General features: G+C 53.4%; 1 protein-coding gene across 1 annotated transcript in view; it reads left to right on the top strand.

Moving 5' to 3' along the window:
- The window catches only part of LOC139232633 (DNA replication licensing factor mcm7-B-like), a 35,830-nt gene extending 12,140 nt beyond the window's left edge, over positions 1 to 23,690 (top strand). The window contains 10 exon segments of the mRNA XM_070863064.1: positions 634 to 783; positions 2,484 to 2,598; positions 3,804 to 3,935; positions 5,493 to 5,576; positions 7,268 to 7,479; positions 9,613 to 9,794; positions 12,378 to 12,461; positions 12,561 to 12,729; positions 22,410 to 22,519; positions 23,215 to 23,690. Of these exon segments, the coding sequence (XP_070719165.1) occupies positions 634 to 783; positions 2,484 to 2,598; positions 3,804 to 3,935; positions 5,493 to 5,576; positions 7,268 to 7,479; positions 9,613 to 9,794; positions 12,378 to 12,461; positions 12,561 to 12,729; positions 22,410 to 22,519; positions 23,215 to 23,422 (1,446 nt within the window). The 3' untranslated portion in view covers positions 23,423 to 23,690.
- Positions 23,691 to 25,766: the final 2,076 nt, after the last annotated feature.

Genomic DNA, 25,766 nt, shown 5'->3' with positions numbered 1-25,766 from the left:
TGTGGGGTGGAGAGAGAGGGAGAATGGGGTGGGAGAGAGAGAGAATGGGTGGGAGAGAGAGAGAAGGGGGTGGGAGGGAGAGAGAGAGAAGGGGGTGGGAGAGAGAGAAAGAGAAGGGGGTGGGGGTGGAAGAGAGAGAGAGAAGGGGGTGGGGGGGAGAGAGAGAGAGAGAGAAGGGGGTGCGGGGGGGGAGAGAGAGAGAGAGAAGGGGGGGGGAGAGAGAGAGAGAGAGAAGGGGGTGGGGGGGGGAGAGAGAGAGAGAGAAGGGGTGGGGGGGGGAGAGAGCGAAGGGAGTGGGGGGGGGAGAGAGAGAGAAGGGGGTGGGGGGGGGAGAGAGAGAGAAGAGGGTGAGGGGGGAGAGAGAGAGAAGAGGGTGAGGGGGGAGAGAGAGAAGAGGGTGGGAGGGGGAGAGAGAGAAGGGGTTTGGGGGGGGGGGAGAGTGAAGGGGTGGCGGGTAGGAAGAGAGAAGGGGTTGGGGGGGAAGAGAGTTGGGGGGGGGCGGTGAGGGGGCAGGGGGAGATGGCAAAGATGGGGGGAGGGGGGGAAGAGAGAGAGCGGGGGAGAAAGAAAGTTTGCGAGCTGCTGCTCCTCCATCGCTGTGTTTGGATATTGATGGGCCCTTTGTTTCCGCAGAGTGACCAGGTGCCGGTGGGGAACATTCCCCGCAGCATGACGGTGTTTAGCCGGGGGGAAAACACCAGGCTGGCACAGCCCGGAGACCATGTTGGCATCACCGGCATCTTCCTGCCCATGATGAGGTCCGGCTTCAGACAGGTGGTCCAGGTTAGAGCTCTCGGTGGATTGCTGCAATCACAGAACGGTTACAGCACAGAAGGAGGCCATTGGGCCTGCCGAGCCCGTGCCGGCTCTCTGTAAGAGCACCTCAGCCAGTCCCACTCCACCGCCCTTTCCCCGTAGCCCTCCAAATTGTTTCCTTCAGGTACTTGTCTAACTCACTTTGAAAGCCGCGATTGAATCTATCCCCACCACCATTTCAGGCAGATCCTAACCACTCGCTACATTAAAGAAAAAATGTCCTCATGTCATCCTTGGTTAATCTGCCAATCACCTTAAATCTGTGTCCTCCTGTTTGCGACCCTTCTGCCAATGGGAACAGTTTCTCTCTATCTACTGTCCACACCCCTCGCGAGTTTGAACACCTCGATTAAATCTCCTCTCAACCTTCTCTGCTCAAAGGAGAACAACCCCAGCTTCTCCAGTCTATCCATGTCACTGAAGTCCCTCATCCCTGGAATCATTCTTGTAAATATTTTCTGCTCCCTTCACATCCTTCCTAAAGTGCGGTGCCCAGAATTGGACACAGTACTCCAGTTTAGGTCGAACCAATGTTTTGTAAAGGTTTAGTATAACGTCCTTTCCTTTATCCTCTCTGCCTCTATTCATGAAGCTCAGGATCCTGTCAGCTTTTTAACTGCTTTCCCAACCTGCCCTGCCACCATCAACTTAAAGCAATTTAAACCATTTCATTATTTCTAGATACAACATAAATCCACAAGCTAGCTAAGTAAAAAGAAAGCAAAAACCTTAAATCATGTTGGATTAAACCAAATCCTAACGCTACGTTTTTTTGTGTACACGATGGGCGATCTCTCACACTGACTCCTAACCCTGTGTATATCTGTATACACGATCGCAGATCTTACACCCTAACGCTACGTATATCTGTATACATGATCGTGGATCTCGCACTAACCCTGCGTGTATCTGTATACACGATCGGGGATCTAACATACTGACCCTACGTCTGTCTCTATACACGATCGGGGACCTCTCACATTGACCCCATAACCTACGTATATCTGAACACGATGGGCAATCTCTCACCCTAACCCTACGTATATCTGTGTACACGGAAGGGATTCTCACACGATGACGGTCCTGCTGTTTGTTGCCAGCTTTGCTGTTTGTGTCTCTGGTTTCCAGCACTGCTCCCCTTGCCTCCCCTCGGTTTAATTCCCCTCAAAAAGACTGCGTGCTGGAACCACCTACAGGCTTTCCCTGTGGGACAGGAGTCGAGCGGTGGGCTGTACAATCCGGCAGCTTGTATGGTCATTCTGGGTCCCGGTGGGCAGCCCAGGAATGGAACTGCTGGTCCTGGCATCCGGTCAGTAACCGAGCTGGTACTGTGGAGTAACTGCTGGCTCTGGTGGTGTCCGGTCAGTAACTCAGCTGGTGCTGTGGGGTAACTGATGGCTCTGGTGGTGTCCGGTCAGTAACTCAGCTGGTGCTGTGGGGTAACTGATGGCTCTGGTGGTGTCCGGTCAGTAACTCAGCTGGTGCTGTGGGGTAACTGATGGCTCTGGTGGTGTCCGGTCAGTAACTGAGCTGGTGCTGTGGGGTAACTGATGGCTCTGGTGGTGTCCGGTCAGTAACTCAGCTGGTGCTGTGGAGTAACTGCTGGCTCTGGTGTCCGGTCAGTAACCGAGCTGGTGCTGTGGGGTAACTGATGGCTCTGATTTCAGGGGCTCCTGTCGGAGACTTACCTGGAGGCCCACCGGATCTGTCAGATGATTAAAACTGAAGACGATGAATTGGGATCGCAGGAGCTGAGCGAGGAAGAGCTGAGACAAATCACGGGTGAGTGGTGCAGTGCTGCATCCCCTGGCAGTCGCATGCACTGTGATTGGGTGCCTGTTCGCGGATATATGACAGTGAGCTGATGCGCCGAGACTTCCAGGTTTGACCCCCCCCCCACCCTGGTCTCTGAGCTGTGTTTGCTGACCTGCTGTGACGTCTCCGCCCCTTTGGGTTAGTGGGTCAGTAACCCAGCGAGAGTCAGCAGGGCGGGCATCCTTGGGGGAGATAAGACAAGGCCATGACATGTCCATTGTGCGTGAGAAGGGGGAGCTGGGCTTGTGTGAGTGGCGGGTGCGATAGATTCGGGCATGGCGTTCCGTGCTCGCTGCAGTTAATGCCCATGCTCTGTCGTTGTGGATTGTTGTCGTCGCCAATGTGACGTCGACAAGTAAACCGGTAACGGCCTGACTGCTTTATCACTGAAATTTACAGCACGGAAGGAGGCCATTTCGGCCCATCGTGTCCACGCCGGCCGACCAAGAGCTACCCAGCCTAATCCCACTTTCCAGCTCTCAGCCCGCAGCCCTACAGATGACGGCACTTTAAGTGCACATCCAAGCACTTTTTAAAATGTGGTGAGGGTTTCTGCCTCTGCCACCCTTTCAGGCAGTGAGTTCCAGACCCCCACCACCCTCTGCGTGAAGAGATTGTCCCTTTCAACCTCCCACCAATTACTTTAAATCTATGCCCCCTGGTCGTTGACCCCTCTGCTCAGGGAAACGGGTCCTTCCTACCCAATCTGTCTCGGCCCCTCAATTTTATACACCTCAATCAGGTTTTCCCTCAGCCTCCTCTGTTCAAAAGAAAACCCACCCAGCATCTCCAATCTTTCCTCACAGCCAATATTCTCCAGTCCCGGCAATTTTCTTGTAAATCCCCTCTCCAGTACAATCACATCTTTCCTGTAATGTGGCGACCAGAACTGCACGCAGTACTCCAGCTGTGGCCTAACTAGTGTTTTATACAGTTCAAGCATAACCCCCCCTGCTTTCTCCCTTTCTACCTGCGCCTTGAAAAGCTGTTCGGAAGCCAGGCCCAGGGCGATGGTGTGATTGCGGCGTTTATTGAATGAAGTGTCGGTGCCTGAGCTGCGGTGGAGTGTCTTGGTCGAGTGATGTGTCAGTGGTTGCAGCCTGGCCCTCTCCGGTACGGTGCACTGCCCCCCCCCACCCCGTGCAATGGACTGACCCTGTCTCCTGTTACAGAGGAGGATTTCTACGACAAGCTGGCGGCCTCGATTGCGCCTGAAATCTACGGGCACGAGGATGTGAAGAAGGCGCTGCTCCTGCTCCTGGTCGGAGGGGTGAACCAGTCCCCCAAAGGGATGAGGATCCGAGGTGAGGGGGAGGGGAGGGAGGAGAGGTGAACCAGGCCCCCAAAGGATCCCCCGCTCTTCTTCGAAATAGTGCCGTGGGATCTTTTAAATCCACCGGGGAGCGCAGATGGGGTCTCGGATTAATGTCTGATCCAAAAGACGGCCCCTCCGACAGTGCAAGGGGAGGGGGCCATGCTCTCTGTCCTGCCGAGTTGGCATTGTGGTTCTGACCGCTTGTGTTTGGGGCGTCTCTGGTCTATCGGCTCTGTCCCGGTGATTAACTGGCCACCAGAAATCTACCTGACCTCATTCGAGGGTGGGCGGGTGGAGCTCACCCTGAAATCGGTCTGATTTGAGGAGTGTGTCCCTGGGAATGAGTGTGCTCATAAGAAATAGGAGCAGGAGTCGGCCATTTGGCCCCTCGAGTCTACTCCGCCATTCAATAAGATCATGGCTGATCTGACCTTGGCCTCAACCCACTTGCCTGCCCACTCCCCATAACCCTTGACTCCCTTATTGTTCAAAAATCTGTCCATCTCTGCCTTGAATATAGTCAATGACCTCGCCTCATCAGCTCTCTGGGGCAGTGAATTCCAAAGATTCACCACCCTCTAAAATGGGCAACTCCTTATTCTGAGACTATGCCCCCTAGTTCTAGATTCCTGCACGAGGGGAAACATCCTCTCAGCATCTACGCTGTCAAGCCCCCTCAGAATCTTAATGTTTCAATAAGATCACTGCCCCTCCTACATTCTTCTGAACTCCCAACGAGTACAGGCCCAACCTGCTCAACCTGTCTTCAGAAGGCAGCCCCTTCATCTCAGGAATCAACCAAGTGAACCTTCTCTGAACAGCCTCCAATGCAAGTATATCCCTCCTTAAATACAGAGACCAAAACTGTACGCAGTACTCCAGGTGTGACCTCACCATTACCCTGTACAGTTAGCAGGACTTCTCTGCTTTTATACTCTATCCCCCTTGCAATAAAGGCCAACATTCCATTTGCCTTCCTGGCTACTTGCTGTACCTGCATACTAAACATAGAAACATTAAAAATAGATGCAGGAGTAGGCCATTCGGCCCTTCGAGCCTGCACCACCATTCAATAACATCATGGCTGATCATTCCCTCAGTACCCCTTTCCTGCTTTCTCTCCAGACCCCTTGATCCCTTTAGCCGTACGGGCCATATCTAACTCCCTCTTGAATATATCCAATGAAATGGCATCAATAACTCTCTGCGGCTTGTTCAGTCAGTCTGGGGGGTGTCGGGGATTAATTCTATCCCCTACTAACTTTTTGTGTTTCATGTACGAGGACATCCAGATCCCTCTATGCTGTCTCTCCTCTATTCGAATTACTATGTTAAATTGGGAGAAACTTTACCCCCATCGAGGGCTAGCAAGAGAGTTAGCACCGCAGGAATCGAGCAAGGCAGGCCAATGGAAGGCGAGCCTCTGGCCCGCTGAGTCTCGCGGAAGGGTCGCATTTGGCCCTGCCTCCGCGCACATCGCTCGCACTGTTAGTGACTGTTGAGCATCCGTCTCTTCCTGACACTGATCATCTCTTCTCGCTTTCAGGAAACATCAACATCTGTCTGATGGGAGATCCCGGAGTGGCGAAGTCCCAGCTCCTCTGCTACATAGACCGGCTGGCACCCAGGAGTAAGTGCGGACCCCGCCAGACTCCCTCTGACTGCAAGTCGGATCGTGCAGTGTGATATCTGTGCTGCCTCACTGTCCTCGTGTGGGCGTAGAGCGCTGGTGTGCACTGTGAGAATCGTGTACTCCAGTGGTTAGCTAATGAGGGCTTTAATCTGCTTGGTGTGAGTGCAGCTCAGCTGATCATTCCCTCAGTACCCCTTTCCTGCTTTTTCTCCATACCCCTTGGATCCCTTTAGCCGTACGGGCCATATCTCACTCCCCATTGAATATATCCAATGAACTGGCATCAACAACTCTCAGCGGCTTGTTCAGTCAGTCCGGGAGGGGGGGGAGGGGATTGATTCTAATCCCTCTGAGCCACACACGATTCGCCAGCCTGAAGATGTGATCCCCGTCCCCCTCCTCGTCTCGGTGTCCCCCCCCTCCCTCCTCCCCGTCTCAGCCACCCCCCCCCCCCCCCTTGTCTCGTCCCCCCACTCCTCCCTTCTCCCCGTCTCAGCCACCCCCCCCCCCCTCCCTTGTCTCGTCCCCCCACTCCTCCCTCCTCCCCGTCTCGGCCACCCCCCCCACCTTGTCTCGTCCCTCCACCCCCCCCTTCTCGTCTCGGTGTGTGTGCCCCCACCCCGGTCTCGGCCACCCCCCCCTCCTTGTCTCGGTCCCGTCTCTCTCCCCACCCCCTTCTCGTCTCGGTGTCCCCCCCCGCTCCGTCTCGGTCTCCTCCCCCCCTTGTCTCGGTCCCGTCTCTCTCCCCACCCCCCCACCCCCCATCTCGTCTCTGTCCCCTCTCGTCTTGGGTCGTGTGTCTCCACCCCCCCTTCCTCCTCGTCTTGGCCCCCCCCCCCCCAGGTCCCGGGTTGTCCCCGCTCGTCTTGGCCCCCACCCCTCCTCCTCGTCTCTGTCTCCTCCTCCCCCTCCCTCCCTTCCTCGTCTCGGTTTTCCCCCCACCTCCTCGTCTCGGTCCCCTCCCTCTCTCTCTCTTTTCCCCCCCCCCCCCCCCCCCCGTCTCGGTCCTCGTCTCGGCCCCTCCTCGTCTCGGTCGTTCGGTCCCCCCCCCCCCCTCATCTCGGTCGTACGTCCCGTCCCCCCTCCTCGGCCTTCGTCCCCTGCCCGCATTCCCTCCCATTGCAGCAACCCCAACACTTGAGCCTGCAGTGCGGCCACTGTCTGCTGGAAGGGTTGTGCTGCATCCAGGGGCGGACTGGGGCCGTGTCCATTCTCTGTGCCCCACACTGGATGACCCATGTTCCTGCGAGTGCCTTTCACGGGGGCAAGGGACTGCTGGGTGCATGGGTGGGCAGTACCTGCCCTCTGGCGTGGAACCCGACTACAGTCTCGCAGGGATAATGTCCCAGGACAGCGCGCTCTCCCCAGCATTGCCTGCAAAGAGCAATGTGGAAAGTAAGGCGAGAGGTTAAAGATCAGAGAGGAGTAACAGAGTGAAGAGGGGCATGGGTCAGGAGAAGGGAGGTGGGTGGGGGGGGAGGGCAGAGATTGGAATCCAAGTAAAGGGAGGCTGGTTACAGCAGGACATGGTGGACGGATTGTGCTGTGCGCAAACTGTGTCCTGTGTGTGTGTGTGTGTGTGTATGACCGGTGCTAACCCCGTGCTGTGTGTGTGTGTGGGATCGTGCTGACCCCATGCTGTGTGTGTAGGACTGGTACTGATCCACACTGTTGTGTGTTGCCCCCAGGTCAGTACACCACCGGCCGAGGCTCCTCGGGCGTGGGTCTGACTGCTGCGGTGATGAAGGACCCGGTCACCGGGGAGATGATTCTGGAGGGCGGCGCTCTGGTGCTGGCTGACCAAGGGATCTGCTGTATCGACGAGTTTGACAAGATGATGGACTCGGACCGGACTGCCATTCACGAGGTGATGGAGCAGCAGACCATCTCCATCGCCAAGGCAAGTGCAGACCCATGAGGGCCTGGGATTGGGACTGGCTTGTCTAGACCGTGCTCTTCCACTCTGCCCTTTGCACATCGCTCTCGAGGAACATAAGAACATAAAGAAATAGGAGCAGGAGTCGGCCATACGGCCCCTCGAGCCTGTTCCTCCATTCAATAAGATCATGGCTGATCCAATCATGGACTCAGCTCCACTTCCCTGCCCGCTCCCCATAACCCCTTATCCTCTTATCGTTGAAGAAACTGTCTATTTCTGTCTTAAATTTATTCAGTGTCCCAGCTTCCACAGCTCTCTGAGGCAGTGAATTCCACAGATTTACAACCCTCAGGGAAGAAATTTATCCTCATCTCTGTTTTAAATGGGCAGCCCCTTATTCTAAGATCATGCCCTCTAGTTCTAGTCTCCCCCATCAGTGGAAACATCCTCTCTGCATCCACGTTGTCAAACCGCCTCATAATCTTATACGTTTCGATAAGATCACCTCTCATTCTTCTGAATTCCAATGAGTAGAGGCCCAACCTACTCAACCTTTCCTCATAAGTCAACCCCCTCATCTCCGGAATCAACCGAGTGAACCTTCTCTGAACTGCCTCCAAAGCAAGTATATCCTTTCGTAAATATGGTAACCAAAACTGCACGCAGTACTCCAGGTGTGGCCTCACCAATACCCTGTATAAATGCAGCAAGACTTCCCTGCTTCTATATTCCATCCCCTTTGCAATAAAGGCCAAGATACCACTGGCTTTCCTGATCACTTGCTGTACCTGCATACTATCCTTTTGTGTTTCATGCTCAAGTACCCCCAGGTCCTGCTGTACCACGGCACTTTGCAATCATTCTCTATTTAAATAATAACTTGCTCTTTGATTTTTTTTTCTGCTAAGGTGCATGACCTCACACTTCCCAACATTATACTCCATCTGCTAAATTTTTGCCCACTCACTTAGGCTGTCTATGTCCTTTTGCAGATTTTGTGTGTCCTCCTCACACATTGCATTTCCTCCCATCTTTGTATCGTCAGCAAACCTGGCTACGTTTCTCTCTCTGTCCTTTCTTCCAAGTTGTTAATATAGATTGTAAATAGTTGGGGTCCCAGCACTGATCCCTGTGGCATCCCACTGGTTACTGAACCCCGACAGCACCACTGCCGCCCCCCCCCCCCCCCCAAATAAATACACCAACATACTCCCGCCTGACCTTCCTCCCTCCGTAAACTTCAGCTCATCCAAAACTCGGCTGCCCCGTGTCCTAACTCGCACCAAGTCCCGCTCACCATCACCCCCTGTGCTCACTGATCTACATTGGCTTGATTTTCAAATTCTCATTTTCACATCCCTCCCTGCCCTCCCCGTGGCTGTAACCTCCTCCAGCCCCACAACATAGAAACATAGAAAATAGGAGCAGTAGTAGGCCATTCGGCCCTTCGAGTCTGCACCGCCATTCAATATGATCATGGCTGATCCTCTATCTCAACACCATATTCCCACTTTTCCCCATACACCTTGATGCTTTTTGTTTCTAGAAATCTGTCTATCTCCCTGTTAAATATATTCAGTGACTTGGCCTCCACAATCTTCTGTGGTGGAGTATTCCACAGGTTCTTGAGTGAAAACATTTCTCATCTCAGTCCTAACATTCCTACCCCATATCCTGAGACTGTGACCTCTTGTTCTAGACTTCCCAGCCAAGGGAAACATCCAGTCTGTCCAACCCAGTCAGAATTTTGTACGTTTCAATGAGATCCCCTCTCATTCTTCTAAACTCTGGTGAATACAGGCCTAGTTGACCCAATCTCTCCTCATACGACTGTCCTGCCATCCCAGGAATCAATCTGGTGAACCTTCGCTGCACTCTCTATGGCAAGTGTATCCTTTCTTGGGTAAGGAGACCAAAACTGCACACAGTCCTTCGGGTGCTGTCTCACCAACTCTCCGAGAGCTCTGTGCTCCTCTTAATCTGGCTCTGTCTCGATTCCCCTGGGACCCTGGCAGACTGTTCCACTTTCAGCAGACTCGCTCCCTGTCAAGGGGCCATCTCTTTATTTTGAGCTGTACTTTGGGCCGAGGGTGGGCTGCAACCCTGCACTGTGAGCTGTTGGGAATGAATGTGTCGCGCTGATTTCCGTTTCAGGCTGGCATCATGACGACCCTGAACGCCCGCTGCTCGATCCTGGCCGCGGCGAACCCCGCCTACGGCCGATACAACCCCAAGAAGACCGTGGAGCAGAATGTCCAGCTGCCGGCCGCTCTGCTCTCCCGATTCGATCTCCTGTGGCTCATACAGGATAAACCCGACCGAGACAACGACCTGAGGTAGGGGGAGGAGGGGAGGGGCCCTGAGCGCGCCTCGCTGGGGGGAGGGGCCGTGCACGCGCCTCGCTGGGGGGAGGGGCCGCGTGTGCGCGCCTCGCTGGGGGGAGGGGCCGCGCGCCTCGCTGGGGGGAGGGGCCGCGCACGCGCGTCTCGCTGGGGGGAGGGGCCGCGCGCGCGCGTCTCGCTGGGGGGAGGGGCTGCGCGTCTCGCTGGGGGGAGGAGCCGCGCGCGTTCTCCCCCCTCCCCCTCTCTGGGGGAGGTCTGGAACTAGTTCGGTGAGCAGGTGAGGCCTATGTACGAGATGGTGATGTTGCTGTGACCGCTGGCAACTCTGCCCTGACTGGCGAGAGTAACTAGTCTGGGGTGGGAAGGGAAAAACCAGGATGAAGAAACGGGAGGAAAGGATAATGGGGAAAACAGACTAGAAAGGGGGGTTGAGTGCAGGGAGTAAGATCAGCAGATAGCCTGATGTTTGCGATGTTTTGTGACCTTTTTTTATTCGTTCTGGGATGAGGGTGTCGCTAGCAAGGCCGGCATTTATTGCCCATCCCTTAATGCCCCTTGAGAAGGTGGTGGTGAGCTGCCTCCTTGAACTGCTGCAGTCCGTGTGGTGAAGGTGCTTCCACAGTGCCGTGAAGGAGGGAGTTCCAGGATTTTGACCCAGCGAAGATGAAAGAAGGGATATTTCCAAGTCTGGACGGTGTGTGTGACTTTGAGGGAACGTGGAGGTGGTGGTGTTCCCATTGTGCCTGCTGCCCTTGTCCTTCTAGGTGGTAGAGGTCACGGGTTTGGGAATTTGTGATCCAGAGGACGCAGTGAAGTGAGGGGTTTACTAACGTTAACGGAGATGTGGCTTAGCGCAGTGCTGGGAGGTTTTGCCAACAAGCGCACACAGTGAGATCTTACTGAGCTTTCATTTCATCAATATAAGAACATAATAGGAGCAGGAGTCAGCCATACGGCCCCTCGAGCCTGTTCCGCCATTTAATACTATCATGGACTCGGCTCCACTTCCCCGCCCACTCCCCATAACCCCTTATCCCCTTATCAGTTCTATCTTTGTCTTAAATTTATTCAACGACCCAGCTTCCACAGCTCTCTGAGGCAGCGAATTCCACAGATTTACAACTCTCTGAGAAGAAATTTCTCCTCATCTCAGTTTTAAATGGGCGGCCCCTTATTCTAAGATTATGCCCCCTAGTTCTAGTCTCCCCCATCAGTGGAAACATCCTCTCTGCATCTACCTTGTCGAGCCCCCACATAATCTTATACATTTCGATACGATCACCTCTCATTCTTCTGAATTCCAATGAGTACAGGCCCGACCTACTCGACCTTTTCTCATAACTCAACCCCCTCATCTCCGGCATCAACCGAGTGGACCTTCTCTGAACTGCATCAAGCACGGAATTTGGGAATCCAAATGTGCTCATCAGCCAGATGTGGCTCGTGACTAACGTGTTGGACAACACTGCCTTATACACACTCCATTCACAGGCAGACACACAGGTAGTGTCATTAACAGGGACCTAAGGCAGCAGAAATCTCCTGGAGAAATGCCAGATGAACGACTTTCGGTCAGAGAATAATGAGAGGACATGAATACTGAATGGTCAACGTTTAAAAGGAGTCGAGAAGCAGAGAGCCTTGGGGATACAGATATGTAAATCGTTGAAAGGGGGAGGAGAAGTTAATTACAGCTGGGGTTTTGAGGGTGCTCAGTTCGACCAACAAGGATGTGATATACAAACATCGCTGCAAACAGGGCGCAGTTAGAATATTGAGCCCAGTTCTGGAGCCTTTAAGAACAGCGTCCGGGACATCGCTGAAACTGTCATGTATTTCACATTACTGTATATAACTGTATCTTACCATGCTATACATGACTGTAACTGGATATGACCTGTAACAATAAGCATACCTTACCACCAGGGGTGCACTTGCAGGACACTCCATACCTGTCCCACTGAGGTATATAAAGGGAGGTCTCAGGCAAGTGCAGCACTGGAGAGCTGGAATTAAAGGTGCAGGTCCTGAGTGACCTTGACTTCAGCATGTCTCGTGTAAGTCAGTACATTAGAGTCAGGACTTAACAGAAGCATTTTGAGACAATCCCAAGGATTTGAAGCTTCAGTTCTGAGGAGCCGGCACCAAGGGCTGAATGGCTTTCTGTGCTGTAAGACAACATGAGAGACGAGACTTGGGGCTCTTTTCAGTCGGAGCAGAGGAGGTTAAGAGGAGATTGGTGATGCGGATGTTGAAAATCGATGAGAAGCTATTGCCGTTGACGGGAGAGTCGGGACAGTCCCGAGGGATGGGGTGGTTGGTTCTTTGCGCTGTAAGATTGTCCGGGTGTGTGCGCGCTGGCGCTGATGCAGGCCAGAGTATTCGAATGCGGGCGAGGGGCTGAGACAGCGTCGCTAGGCGGCGGGGTCAGAGCAATACATGGGGTTGTGTGGGGCACAGGCGGTGGTTGGGGCTTCCCCTAGTGTTGTCGCCCGGTTATTGTCTGATGGGCGATGTATGTGTGCATCTTCCTGTATGCGTGATCTGCGTTTTGTCTCTCCCACCGTTCCCCCTCAGGCTTGCCCAGCACATCACCTATGTGCACCAGCACTGTAAGCAGCCACCCTCGCAGTTCCAGCCGCTGGATATGAAGCTCATGAGGTAAGGTGTCCGTCGCAGCAGGGTGGGGTGGGGGAGTTGTGTTGATTGATTGAAAGTGGCCTGCCCACCCATCGCCTGTTCCTTACCCTCCCCGCCCAGGCGTTACATCACCCTGTGCAAGAACAAGCAGCCGTTGGTCCCCGAGTCGCTGGCCGATTACATCACCGCGGCCTACGTGGAGATGAGGAAGGAATCCAGGATCAACAAGGACACGACATTCACCTCGGCTAGGACGCTGCTGTCCATCCTGCGTATCTCCACGGCCCTGGTGCGTACCTCCCAATGCCGCGGGGCCTCCCCCTGGGCTGGGTGCCTGTCTCTACTGCTCGGTCTCGGCTGCTGTCCTGGCTCTGGGGTGGTGGAAGAGCGGAAGAAAGTGTGTCTCGGTTGGCAGCATCGCCCTCAGTGCGACGTGGACATCTGCCCACTATAACTGGCCTCAATGTAAACTCTCTAAAACGGAACGCAGTTGCTCCAGATGTGACCAAGATTCTGTGTAACTGAAGCCTCTCTTCCTCCCTTTGTATTCCAGCTCCTTTGAGATAAAGGCCAACATTTCATTCGCCTTCCTGATTGCTTTTCAATTTCAAAATTCTCATCTTGGTTTACAAATCCCTCCATGGCCTTGCCCCTCCCCATCTCTGTAATCTTCAACCTCAACCCCACGAGATATCTGCGCTCCTCAAATTCTGCCCTCCTGAGCATCCCTGATTATAATCGCTCCACCATTCTGTTGCCTGGGTGCCAAGCTCTGGATGTAACTAGTAGAGTGGACAAGGGAGAACCAGTGGATGTGGTGTATTTGGACTTTCAAAAGGCCCACACAAGAGATTAGTGTGCAAAATTAAGGCACATGGGATTGGGGTTAATGTATTGACGTGGATTAGAGAACTGGTTGGCAGACAAGAAGCAGAGAGTCGGGATAAACGGGTCCTTTGTAGAATGGCAGACAGTGACTAGTGGGGTACCGCAAGGTTCAGTGCTGAGACCCCAGCTATTTACAATACACATTAATGATTTAGACAAAGGAATTGAATGTAATATATCCAAGTTTACAGATGACACTAAGCTGGGTGGCGGTGTGAGCTGTGAGGGGGATGCTAAGAGGCTGCAGGGTGACTTGGACAGGTTAGGTGAGTGGGCAAATGTATGGCAGATGCAGTATAATGTAGATAAATATGAGGTTACCACTTTGGTGCAAAAACAGGAAGGCAGAATATTATCTGAATGGTGACAGATTAGGAAAAGGAGGTGCAATGAGACCTGGATGTCATGGTACATCAGTCATTGAAGGTTGGCATGCAGGTACAGCTGGTGGTGAAGAAGACAAATGGTGTGCTGGCCTTCATAGCTCGGGGATTTGAGTATAGGAGCAGGGAGGTCTTACTACACTTGTACAGGGCCTTGGTGAGGCCACACCTGGAATATTGTGTACAGTTTTGGTCTCCTAATCTGAGGAAGGACATTCTTGCTATTGAGGGAGTGCAGCGAAAGTTCACCAGACTGATTCCCGGGATGGCAGAACTGACATATGAAGAAAGTCTGGATCGACTAGGCTTATATTCACTGGAATTTAGAAGAATGAGAAGTGATCTTACAGAAACATATAAAATTCTGATGGGACTGGACAGGTTAGATGCAGGGAGAATGTTCCCAATGTTGGGGAAGTCCAGAACCAGGGGTCACAGTCTAAGGATAAGGGGTAAGCCATTTAGGACCGAGATGAGGAGAAACTTCTTCACTCAGAGAATTGTGAACATGTAGAATTCCCTACCGCAGAAACTTGTTGAGGCCAGTTCGTTAGATATATTCAAAAGGGAGTTAGATATGGCCCTTACGGCTAAAGGGATCAAGGGGTATGGAGAGAAAGCAGGAATGGGGTACTGAAGTTGCATGATCAGCCATGATCATATTGAATGGTGGTGCAGGCTCGAAGGGCCGAATGGCCTACTCCTGCACCTATTTTTTATGGAACTCCCTCCCGAAACCTCTCCGCCTCTCTTTCCTCCTTTTAATTGGTCAACGTGGCCCAAGTGAGGTGTTGTCCACTTTGGATCCAAAAAAGCCACATTTTGGAGTATTGTCTTAATGGCGAGAATGTGGGGGAGCTGAGAGATTTGGGTGTCCAGGTACACACATCACCAAAGTCTGGTGCACAAGTATAAAAAGCGACAATAACTTGTATTTCAATAGCACCTTTAACACAATAAAACGTCCCAAGCCGTTTCACAGCAGTGTTGTAAGACAAAACAAATAAATTTGACACCGAGCCACATAAGAAATTATGGTCGGTGACCAAAAGCTTGCTCCGAGGTAGGTCTTGAGGAGCGTCTTAATGGAGGAAAGAGAGGCGGAGAGGTTTAGGGAGCGAGTTCCAGAGCTTGGGGCCCAGGCAACAGAAGGCACGGCCACCGATGGTGGAGCGATTATAATCGGGGATGTTCGGGGGGGGCAGAATTTGAGGAGCGCAGACACCTGGGGGGGGGGGGGGGGTGAGGTTGAAGGTGATTAGAGATAGGGAGGGACAAGGAGGCCATGGAGGGATTTGTAAACCAGGATGAGAATTTTGAAACTGAAAGGCGAATGAAATGTTGGCCTTTATCTGAAAGGAGCTGGAATACAAAGGGAGAAGAGATGCTTCAGTTACACAGAACCTTGGTCACATCTGGAGTAACTGCGTTCCGTTTACAGCACACAAACAGGCCATTCGGTCCAGTGAGGTCTGTGCTGGTGTTTATGCTCCACACGAACCTCCTCGCACTTAACATCATCTCGTCCTATCAGCAGATCCTTCTCTTCCTTTCTCCCTCGTGTTTATCTAGCTTCCCCTTAAATGCATCTGTTCTATTTGAGCACCGCACCTCGGGGGAGGGTATATTGGCCCTGGAGATGGTGCAGCGCGTAGATGCACCAGAATGATACCCGAGCTGAGAGGGTTATATTTATAGGGACAGGTTGCATCAACTTGGCCTGTATTCCGTTGAGTATAGAAGGTTGAGGTGTGATTTTATTGAGGTGTTTAAATTTATAAATAGATTTGATAGGATACAGAGGAATTTATTTCCTCTGATAGATGTATTCAGAACAAGGGGGCATAACCTTAAAGTTCGAGTTAAGCTGTTCGGGAGCCAATGCAGGAAGTGTTTGAGCTGCTGGAATGGACTTGTGGCTGTTCCTGTGATTGTGGCAGTGTTAGTGACCCGTGCCGTCCGTGGTCAGTGAGTGTTAGTGACCAGTGCCTGTCCCTGGGCAGTGAGTGTTAGTGGGCAGTGAGTGTTAGTGACCAGTGCCTGTCCCTGGGCATTGAGTGTTAGTGACCAGTGCCTGTCCCTGGGCATTGAGTGTTAGTGACTAGTGCCTGACCCTGGGCATTGAGTGTTAGTGACCAGTGCCTGTCCCTGGGCATTGAGTGTTAGTGACCAGTGCCTGTCCCTGGACATTGAGTGTTAGTGACTAGTGCCTGTCCCTGGGCATTGAGTGTTAGTGACCAGTGCCTGACCCTGGGCATTGAGTGTTAGTGACCAGTGCCTGTCCCTGGGCATTGAGTGTTAGTGACCAGTGCCTGTCCCTGGGCATTGAGTGTTAGTGACCAGTGCCTGTCCCTGGGCATTGAGTGTTAGTGACTAGTGCCTGTCCCTGGGCATTGAGTGTTAGTGACTAGTGCCTGTCCCTGGGCAGTGAGTGTTAGTGCCCAGTGCCTGTCCCTGGGCAGTGAGTGTTAGTGACCAGTGCCTGTCCCTGGGCAGTGAGTGTTAGTGACCAGTGCCTGTCCCTGGGCAGTGATTGTTAGTGACCAGTGCCGTCACTGGGCAGTGAGTGTTAGTGACCCGTGCTGTCCCTAGGCTATGCCTGTGTGATTAGAATGAACTGTGCCTGTCTGTGGGCTGTGTCAGTGCTAAAGTGCTGACAGTGCAGGTAGTGGCACTGAATACCCTGCACTGTGGGCACTTGCAGCACTGCTCAGCCAATCCCGCGCCCGTTTGGCACAGTTCTCAACCCAGCGAAGGCGCGGATGGTGTGTAGCCTTAGTTTGCTTTGTTTCTTTTTAGCAGCCGAGCTCCTTCCACCCCGGGTTGCCTTCGATGAGACTAATGTCCTGTGGGCTGCGGTTGTGTGTGTAATTCTGGCTGGCCTGAGATGCTGCCTTGTGGACAGGGGGCGTTCCCGACTCTGGGAATACTGGCCCAGTACAGGAGGCGTTCCCGACTCTGGGAATACTGGCCTGGGACAGGAGGCGTTCCCGACTCTGGGAATGCTGCCTCGGGCCCGGGACAGGATGACTGGATCTGCTGTGGCTACTTATGATTGCTCATCTGACTGTCTTACTCATTGGGTGAGGTGCTGTTGCAGACTCCGAATATACATCCTCTCAGGCTATGTAGCTTCTGTGGCATTTGCTACAAATCTGTAGGTAATAACCTGTGCTGCCTGGGGGGCGGGGTTAGCGGTCTGTGGGGACTGGGTGCTGTCTGGGGGGTGATTGGTTTGGTGGGGTGGGGCGGGGATTCAGCACTTCCTGGGGATTGGGTGCTGGGTTGGCGGAGGGGTGGGGGTGGGGGGAGACACGGGAGTTCAGGACAGAATGCTGTCTTGCCAGCAGTTTTTGTAGGAGTGCAGCCTCTGCCTTTAATGACCCGGTGTGGTCCGGAGGTTGTGGTTGGCGCAGGTGTGTGCGTGTCCCGTTGCCCCAAGGGCGATCAGGTGTGTGTACCAGTCTCCGGTTGGCCAGTAAGGATTGTGAACTGGGTGGGGTGGGGTCGGTCAGAGCACTTGCGCAGGTGCTGGTTCCTGGAGCTCCAAAGTGCTGTTAGTGCAGGTAGTACGATTCAAACCTACTGCAGTATAAGCACTTCTAGAGCTACAGGGGCACGGGCTGCAGTGTCAGGAGTAGGTTGACGAGAGGCATACGACCACAATTTCATTCACTGGGTGTGGGCATCGCTGGCAAGGCTGGCGTTTATTGCCCTCTAGAAGGAGGTGGGGAGCTGCCTTCTGCAGCTGAGTGTCTCGCTGGGCCATTTCAGAGGGCATTTAAGAGTCACCCACATTGCTGTGGGTCTGGAGTCACATAGGCCAGACCGGGTAAGGTTGACGGATTTCCTTCCGCTAAAGGACATTCGAGAACCATAAGGGTTTTTACAGCAATTTCATGGGATGGGCTTGGGTTGTATAACCTCTGGTTAAAGAACAAAGTGCCAATCTCCACTGTACTGCCGCCCCCCCCCCCCCCCGATAGTGCCAGTCCCACTCCAGTGCCTATCAGGGAGGGGGGAGCTGTACAGTAAGGGACTGGCACTATCAGAAGGGGGGGGCGGGGTGCAGGATGAGGATGTGGGGATTAGGGAGGAGAGGAAGGATAAGTGTTATGTCTTTAAGACTCTTATGAATGACTCCACGAGGTCTAGTACTGTACTTGAGCTGTAGTGACCTTAGTCCCATTTATTGTAACTCCAGAGTGAGGCCCAAGCATATGGTGGGCAGCCTTTTATACTGGGCCCTGCACACCTCTGCAGGTGACCCTCAGGTCTCCCACCACAGTGCCCTCTGGTGGCACACCTTATGTGACTATACAGTTAGTATACATGGTCTACATACATAATAAGGGGGGGGGGGGGTGAGGTGAGGGCGAGTGCACGGGGAAGGAGGATGAGGATGTGGGGACGAGGAGGAGGATGTGGAGGGGATGGCGAGTGTCCGGGGAGGCAAGATCGGGGAGGGTGGATGAGGATGTGGGGCTGGGCCGAGTGCCCGGGGAGGCAGGCCAGTGGAGCCAACCACAATGCGCGGGCCAGCAGTGGAGCTGGACTGAGCCCCCCTGCCGTTCCCGACTCCCCATTGGGCTGTATATTTTACCTGTTGGCCGCACGTGGGACCACGTTTCACTGAGCACGGCCAGCCCAGCGTGGCTGCATTCGGGGCATTCCAGTCTGGGGAGGCATCAAATGGGCACTCGGCCCCTCACTTGCACCTGTGGCCATCCCCTCGGTCCATGCCTTTACCAATATGGCGGGTGGCGCATTGGGGGTGGGCTCAGTGTGCACCTGCTGCCTGTCATTGAACGTCTCGGCCTTTATATAGAGGGTTGTTGACGGCTTAAAGCTGAGCTGAATGCAGGCTGTTTTGCTTGGGTATTGAGTTGATTGCCAGTGGTGTCGCTTATTCTGTGTTTGCTGGGAGTCTGATGTCCAGTTGTGGGGGAGGGAGGGTGTGTGTACAGTGCGGGGTGGGACTCTGCTGTCCTGTAGGGAGGGGTTGCGGGATGTGGGGGGTTGGGGGTGGGACTCTGCTGTCGAGCTGCGGCGAGGTTGGGCAGTGTCTGTCGGGCTCCCTGCTTGCTGTGGGTACGGCTGGCACTACTGGGGCATGGCTTTGAACTTGCTGCTGGGCTTGGCTGTGGCCAGGCCGCAGTGAGTTGTGCAGGGTTTGTATTCCGTCTGTTCTGCTGTGCAAACCCCTGCAAAACTGACTGTGGCGCTGGAACATCTGCACCCAATCACTCTCCCGGACCGCGCCCCATCTCTCTGATTGCTCGCCTTGCTTCGCCCTGCTTGCTGCTTCCACTTGGCCCATAGCTGGCATCATGGCCGTGGGTACCTGCGTGTGCCAGGGCTGGCCGGGAGCCTGTCGGCTGCTCTGGCTGGGTCAGTTCATTGTCAATCTGAGATTGATGAGCGGGTTTGTCATCCAAAGGTAGTGCCAGTGGGGAAACATAGAAACATAGAAAATAGGTGCAGGAGTAGGCCATTCGGCCCTTCAAGCCTGCACTACCATTCAATATGATCATGGCTGATCATGCAACTTCAGTACCCCATTCCTGTTTTCTCTCCATACCTCCTGATCCATTTAGCAGTAAGGGCCACATCTAACTCCGTTTTGAATATATCCAATAAGCTGGCATCAACAACTCTCTGCGGTAGAGAATTCCACAGGTTCACAACTCTCTGCGTGAAGAAGTTTCTCCTCATCTCAGTCCTAAACGGCTTACCACTTATCCTTCGACTGTGACCCCTGGTTCTGGACTTCCACAACATCAGGAACATTCTTCCTGCATCTAACCTGTCCAATCCCGTCAGATTTTTATGTGCTTCTATGAGATCCCCTCTCATTCTTCTAAATTCCAGTGAATACAGGCCCAGTCGGTCCAGTCTTTCTTCATATATCAGTCCTGCCATCCTGGGAATTAGTCTGGTGAACCTTTGCTGCACTCCCTCAATAGCAAGAATGTCCTTCCTCAGATTAGGAGCCCAAAACTGTACACAATATTCAAGGTGTGGCCTCACCAAGGCCTTGTACAACTGCAGTAAGACCTCCCTGCTCCTACACTCAAATCCCCGAGCTATGAAGGCCAACATGCCATTTGCCTTCTTCACCACCTGCTGTACCTGCATGCCAACTTTCAATGACTGATGTACCATGACACCCAGGTCTCATTGCACCTCCCATTTTCCTAATCAGTCACCATTCACACAATATTCTGCCTCCTTGTTTTTGCCACCAAAGTGGATAACCTCACATGAAGTTCGACCACAGATCAGCCATGGTCTCATTGAATGGCGGGGGGGGGCGTGGCTGTGTGGGGGGGTGGTGGGGGTGTCGGGTCAGCTAGTCATATATCATAGGCGGTCGCTCCTATCAAGGATGACTTGCTTCCACGCCAAACAGGGATGAGTTCACAGGTGTTTCAATGAAGGCCCTAATATTCCAGGTCCCGAACTACATCCTGAAGGGTGGAAGATACCTGTGCGTGGATTTTTCTAACGTGTGGTGGCCGTTGTACACCAGCCACCACACGGGCTCGACAGAGCGAGGTCTTGGTCCAGTGGCAAGGGTTAACCAAGACGACTGGAGACCAGCTCTGCTGCATGGACCTAGTGCGCACACATATCGCAGTGTGGGCTGGGCCCGTGCTGACCCTGGGCCCTCGCCTCTTCTGGGCTCAGAATTCATGCCTCCCCTGGGCCCCGATCACGCCCCACTACAGTCTCTCGTCACTCCTTCGCCCCGACCTTGCCACTCCCGCTGTACCTGCCCGCGCTCCAATCAGGGACCTGGAAGTAATTCAAATTACATTGTAAATAATACAATATAGGAGTATACAACAATAAAATCAGTATAATAAAGATTAATTATAATTAAACAAAATAAAATAATATATACAATAATTATAAATTGAATTAAAATTAGAAAATCAGCAAATGGAGCAAATTAAATAGTTTTTAAAAAATTGACTCCCTGTCCATTGATTCAATTAATATGGAATTATTACCACCCTCCGCCCTTGTGATGTCATCATGATGCTTTTTATTAATCATTTTGTTCCCTTGACAGGTCCTGTGATCGTGAACTTTATTTGAACCTCCTTCACTTGCCCACATGCGTCACTCCCGGGATAGTCAGACTCAAGTCTTGTCAGCCAAAGTGCAAAATGCAATCAGTGCTGCTATTCAGTCTACTGGTCAGAACTTAGGGGGAGAGGAGGAAGATCTTGACCCATCAGGTGTCAGCTCCACTGACTCGCCTCTGTGCCCCCCCCTTTCTCTCCATGCCCCCCCTCTCTCTCTCCATGCCCTCCCGTCCCCCTCCCCTCTCCCGTCCCCGTCCCCCTCCCCTCTCCCGTCCTCAGTACCCTGCTTTCAGGGAGTGTCTGTCCAGATGGCCAGTGTTGAGAGGCGGAGACTTGGGCAATTGCTGGGCATCCCAGAGGGCATTGCACTTGTCTCTGTCTGACAGTGCTGGCGTGAGGCTGCAGCGAGACCCCGGAGGATGGCGCTGGATTGCGACGGGATCTGACAGCAACACAGGCGGCCGTTCGGCCCATCATCGATGTGCCGGCTTGTTGAACGAGCTGGCCGTACTGTAGACAAGCGGTTACGGAAGGGGGTGTCACAAGGCAAGTGGTGTGGGGTGGGCTGCTGTAATGAGCTGGAACCCTGACGCCCTGCCATTCTGGGGCAGGCCGTTGCTGCTACAGCAGATGTGGCGACTGAACGGCAGCAGCGGGCTGGCGGTTGGGTTGAAGGCCGGGATTACAGGCTCGGGTCCGTGCAGGAGTGTCCCTCCAAGGGAAATGGCTCCCTCCTCGCCCTGTTCTCTCTCTCTCTCTCTCTTTTCTTTCTCTCTCTCTCTCTCTTTTCTTTCTCTCTCTCTCTCTCTTTTCTTTCTCTCTCTCTCTCTCTCTTTTCTTTCTCTCTCTCTCTTTCTCTCTCCTTTTCTTTCTCTCTCTCCCTTTTCTCTCTCTCCCTTTTCTCTCTCTCTCCCTTTTCTCTCTCTCTCCCTTTTCTCTCTCTCTCCCTTTTCTCTCTCTCTCCCTTTTCTCTCTCTCTCCCTTTTCTCTCTCTCTCCCTTTTCTCTCTCTCTCCCTTTTCTCTCTCTCTCCCTTTTCTCTCTCTCTCCCCCGCCTGCCCTGCTCTCTCTCTCTCTCCCCCTTGCCTCTCTCTCTCCCCCGCCTCTCTCTCTCTCCCCCCTCGCCTCTCTCTCTCTCCCTCCCCCCCCTCGCCTCTCTCTCCCTCCCCCCCTCGCCTCTCTCTCTATCTCTCCCTCCCCCCCCCCCCCCCTCGCCTCTCTCTCTCCCCCCCCCCCCTCGCCTCTCTCTCTCTTCCCCCCCCCCCCCCACTCGCCTCTCTCTCTCTCTCTCTCTCTCTCTCTCCCCCCCCTCGCCTCTCTCTCTCCCCCCCCCTCGCCTCTCTCTCTCTCCCCCCCCCCTCGCCTCTCTCTCTCTCTGCCCCCCCCTCGCCTCTCTCTCTTTTCTCCCCCCCCCCCCCTCGCCTCTCTCTCTCTCTGTCCCCCCCCCTCGCCTCTCTCTCTTTTCTCCCCGCCCCCTCGCCTCTCTCTCTCTCTCTCTCTCTCTCTCTCTCTCCCCCCCCGCGCCCTGTTCTCTCTCTCTCTCTCTCTCTTTTCCCCCCCCCTCGCCCTGTTCTCTCTTGACGGATGGTGCTCCTGTCTCCGCAGGCACGGCTTCGCCTGGTTGACACTGTGGAGAAGGACGATGTGAATGAAGCCATGAGACTGATGGAAATGTCGAAGGACTCTCTGCTGGGCGACCGTGGACAGACCAGCAGGTGAGCATTCCAGCTGGGAGTATGTAACTGTGGGAGGGACTAGCAGGCCGGCTGGGGGATGGGCGCCAGGAGCTGTGCTGGGGTTTGGCCAGAGTGTTGTCCTGTGGTGCTGTTGGTGTCCCATTGAGCAATGCCCACGGGTCTCCGCTCATTAACCTGACCTGTCTATCTCCCTCATCTTCCCCCACCCACCCCCCCATACTTACTCATCCATTTGTCTTCCTTCTCACCCCCACTCCCCCATCTCGTACCCTGACCCCCCCCCCCTTTTTTTAATGCATGACTACTTGTCCTGCAGGGTGAATTTTTGGGGTGTTTGACTGCCGCAGTGTGTGACCCCATATATTTTGGGGGAGGATTCTGACTGTGCGTGTCCCAGGGTGTGTATTGTTGTGGGGGGGGGGGGGGGTGGGTGGAGATTGCGGACTGTGGCCCAGTGTGCGCTCCCGGGGTATGTATTTTGTGGGGGGGGGGAGGTGGGGGTGTGAGCTGCCTGTCTCCCAGAGTGTATATTGGGGGGAGGGTACTGGTTAGTGGGAGGGGTGCAGACTGTGCCTGGCGTGTATTGAGGGGGGGGGGGGTGGCGGGGGCTGACTGTGTCCCAGTGTGTGACCCCCCCCCCCACCCCCGTGCTCCTGGGGCTGCGTGCCCTCGCTCGCCACGTGCTGTACTTGATGTGAATTGTGTGGTTTCAGAGCCCAGCGCCCGGCCGATGTGATCTTTGCCATGATTCGGGAGATGGTGGCGGACACGGCTGTGCGGGAAGTGAAGTACTCCGAGGCTGAGCAGCGATGCGTGTCGAAAGGATTCACGCCGGCCCAGGTCGAGGCTGCGCTGGAGGAATACGAGGAGCTCAACATCTGGCAAGTTAACCAGGCTCGCACCAAGATCACCTTCGTGTGAGCAGTGCCTGTCGGCCAGTGCACGGCTGTTAATGCTGGCGGGCACTGCCCTGCTTCACATTGGCTCATCTCATCACTGACTCTGTTTCTCAAATACTCTCTCTGGCCATCAGTGGCCAGTGCCCACTCTCTGGCCATCAGTGACCAGTGCCTCCTCTCTGTCCAGCTTAAGTGTGATTTGTATTGTCCTATAGCAGTGCCATGTATTCCAGCTCAATGCAGGAAATCATTTGATTAGAATTAGTTAATAAAATCTTTTTGTATCCTTTCCTTTGTGAAATGTTTATTCACGGAACTCATTGACCACCTGCTGAATAGTTACGCATCAGAATAGTAAGAGAATCAGCCCCTCGAACCTGTTACACAGGAACAGGAGGAGACCCATTCAGCCCCTCGAGCCTGTTACACAGGAACAGGAGGAGGCCCATTCAGCCCCTCGAGCCTGTTACACAGGAACAGGAGGAGCCCATTCAGCCCTCCTGAGGTGCAGTGCCAGAGCTGAACGCAGTACTCCTGATAGGGTGTAACCAGAGATCTGTGCACCTCTAACATTACTTGCACCCCTTAATGTTCCAGCCCTCGAGATGAGGTCCAATATAAGAACATAAGAATTAGGAACAGGAGTAGGCCATCTAGCCCCTCGAGCCTGCTCCGCCATTCAATAAGATCATGGCTGATCTGGCCGTGGACTCAGCTCCACTTACCCGCCTGCTCCCCGTAACCCTTAATTCCCTTATTGGTTAAAAATCTATCTATCCGTGACTTGAAAACATTCAATGAGCTAGCCTCAACTGCTTCCTTGGGCAGAGAATTCCACAGATTCACAACCCTCTGGGAGAAGAAATTCTTTCTCAACTCGGTTTTAAATTGGCTCCCCCGTATTTTGAGGCTGTGCCCCCTAGTTCTAGTCTCCCCGACCAGTGGAAACAACCTCTCTGCCTCTATCTTGTCTATCCCTTTCATTATTTTAAATGTTTCTATAAGATCACCCCTCATCCTTCTGAACTCCAACGAGTAAAGACCCAGTCTACTCAATCTATCATCATAAGGTAACCCCCTCATCTCCGGAATCAGTCTAGTGAATTGTCTCTGTACCCCCTCCAAAGCTAGTATATCCTTCCTTAAGTAAGGTGACCAAAACTGCATGCAGTACTCCAGGTGCGGCCTCACCAATACCCTGTACAGTTGCAGCAGGACCACCCTGCTTCTGTACTCCATCCCTCTCGCAATGAAGGCCAACATTCCATTCGCCTTCCTGATTACCTGCTGCACATGGGATTCATGCACAAGGACCCCCAGGTCCCTCTGCACCGCAGCATGTTGTAATTTCTCCCCATTCAAATAATAATCCCTTTTTCTATTTTTATTTCCCAAGGTGGATGACCTCACATTTTCTGACATTGTATTCCATCTGCCAAACCTTAGCCCATTCGCTAAACCTTAGCCCATTCGCTTAACCTATCTAAATCTCTTTGCAGCCTCTCTGTGTCCTCTACACAATCTGCTTTCCCACTAATCTTTGTGTCATCTGCAAATTTTGTTACACTACACTCTGTCCCCTCTTCCAGGTCATCTATGTATATTGTAAACAGTTGTGGTCCCAGCACTGATCCCTGTGGCACACCACTAACCACTGATTTCCAACCGGAAAAGGACCCATTTATCCCGACTCTCTGCTTTCTGTTCGCCAGCCAATTCTCTATCCATGCTAATACATTTCCTCTGACTCCGCGTACCTTTATCTTCTGCAGTAACCTTTTGTGTGGCACCTTATCGAATGCCTTTTGGAAATCTAAATACACCACATCCATCGGTACACCTCTATCCACCATGCTCGTTATATCCTCAAAGAATTCCAGTAAATTAGTTAAACATTCTAATAGTGGTGGCTGATGTGCAATGCCCACCCCGCGTTAAAAAAATCAACGCACCGGCGTCTTCCATTCTTCAAGACGCAGTTCGGGATCTGGAATATTCGGTCCATCATTGAAACACCTGCCAACTCATCCTTTTTTGATGCGGAAGCAAGTCATCCTCGTTTTGAGGGACTGCCTTTGATGATTAGCCTTTTAATGATATTTTATACCTGTGCACCAGCTTTTACTGCTGTGTTCCTGGACACCCAAATCTCTCCTCCTCCACAGTTCCTTGTCTCTCGCCAGTAAGTAAATATTCCGACTTGTCTCCCTTGGCTCGGAAGTGTGTGACCTCGCTCTTCCCCCAGGGTGAACTCCCATTGTTTTTGCCCGCCCGCTGCCTCTTATCGGTGCCCCTCCGCAACTTCCCGTCGACGTACAGAACTGCCGGGCCTGCCCTCGCAGCATGATGGCCAGAACAACACGACG

This window comes from Pristiophorus japonicus, chromosome 20, assembly GCF_044704955.1.
Source record: "Pristiophorus japonicus isolate sPriJap1 chromosome 20, sPriJap1.hap1, whole genome shotgun sequence".
NCBI classification, from domain to species: domain Eukaryota; kingdom Metazoa; phylum Chordata; class Chondrichthyes; family Pristiophoridae; genus Pristiophorus; species Pristiophorus japonicus.
The sequence above is the reverse complement of the archived record's forward strand: the minus strand, read 5'-3'. Positions and strand labels throughout refer to the sequence as shown.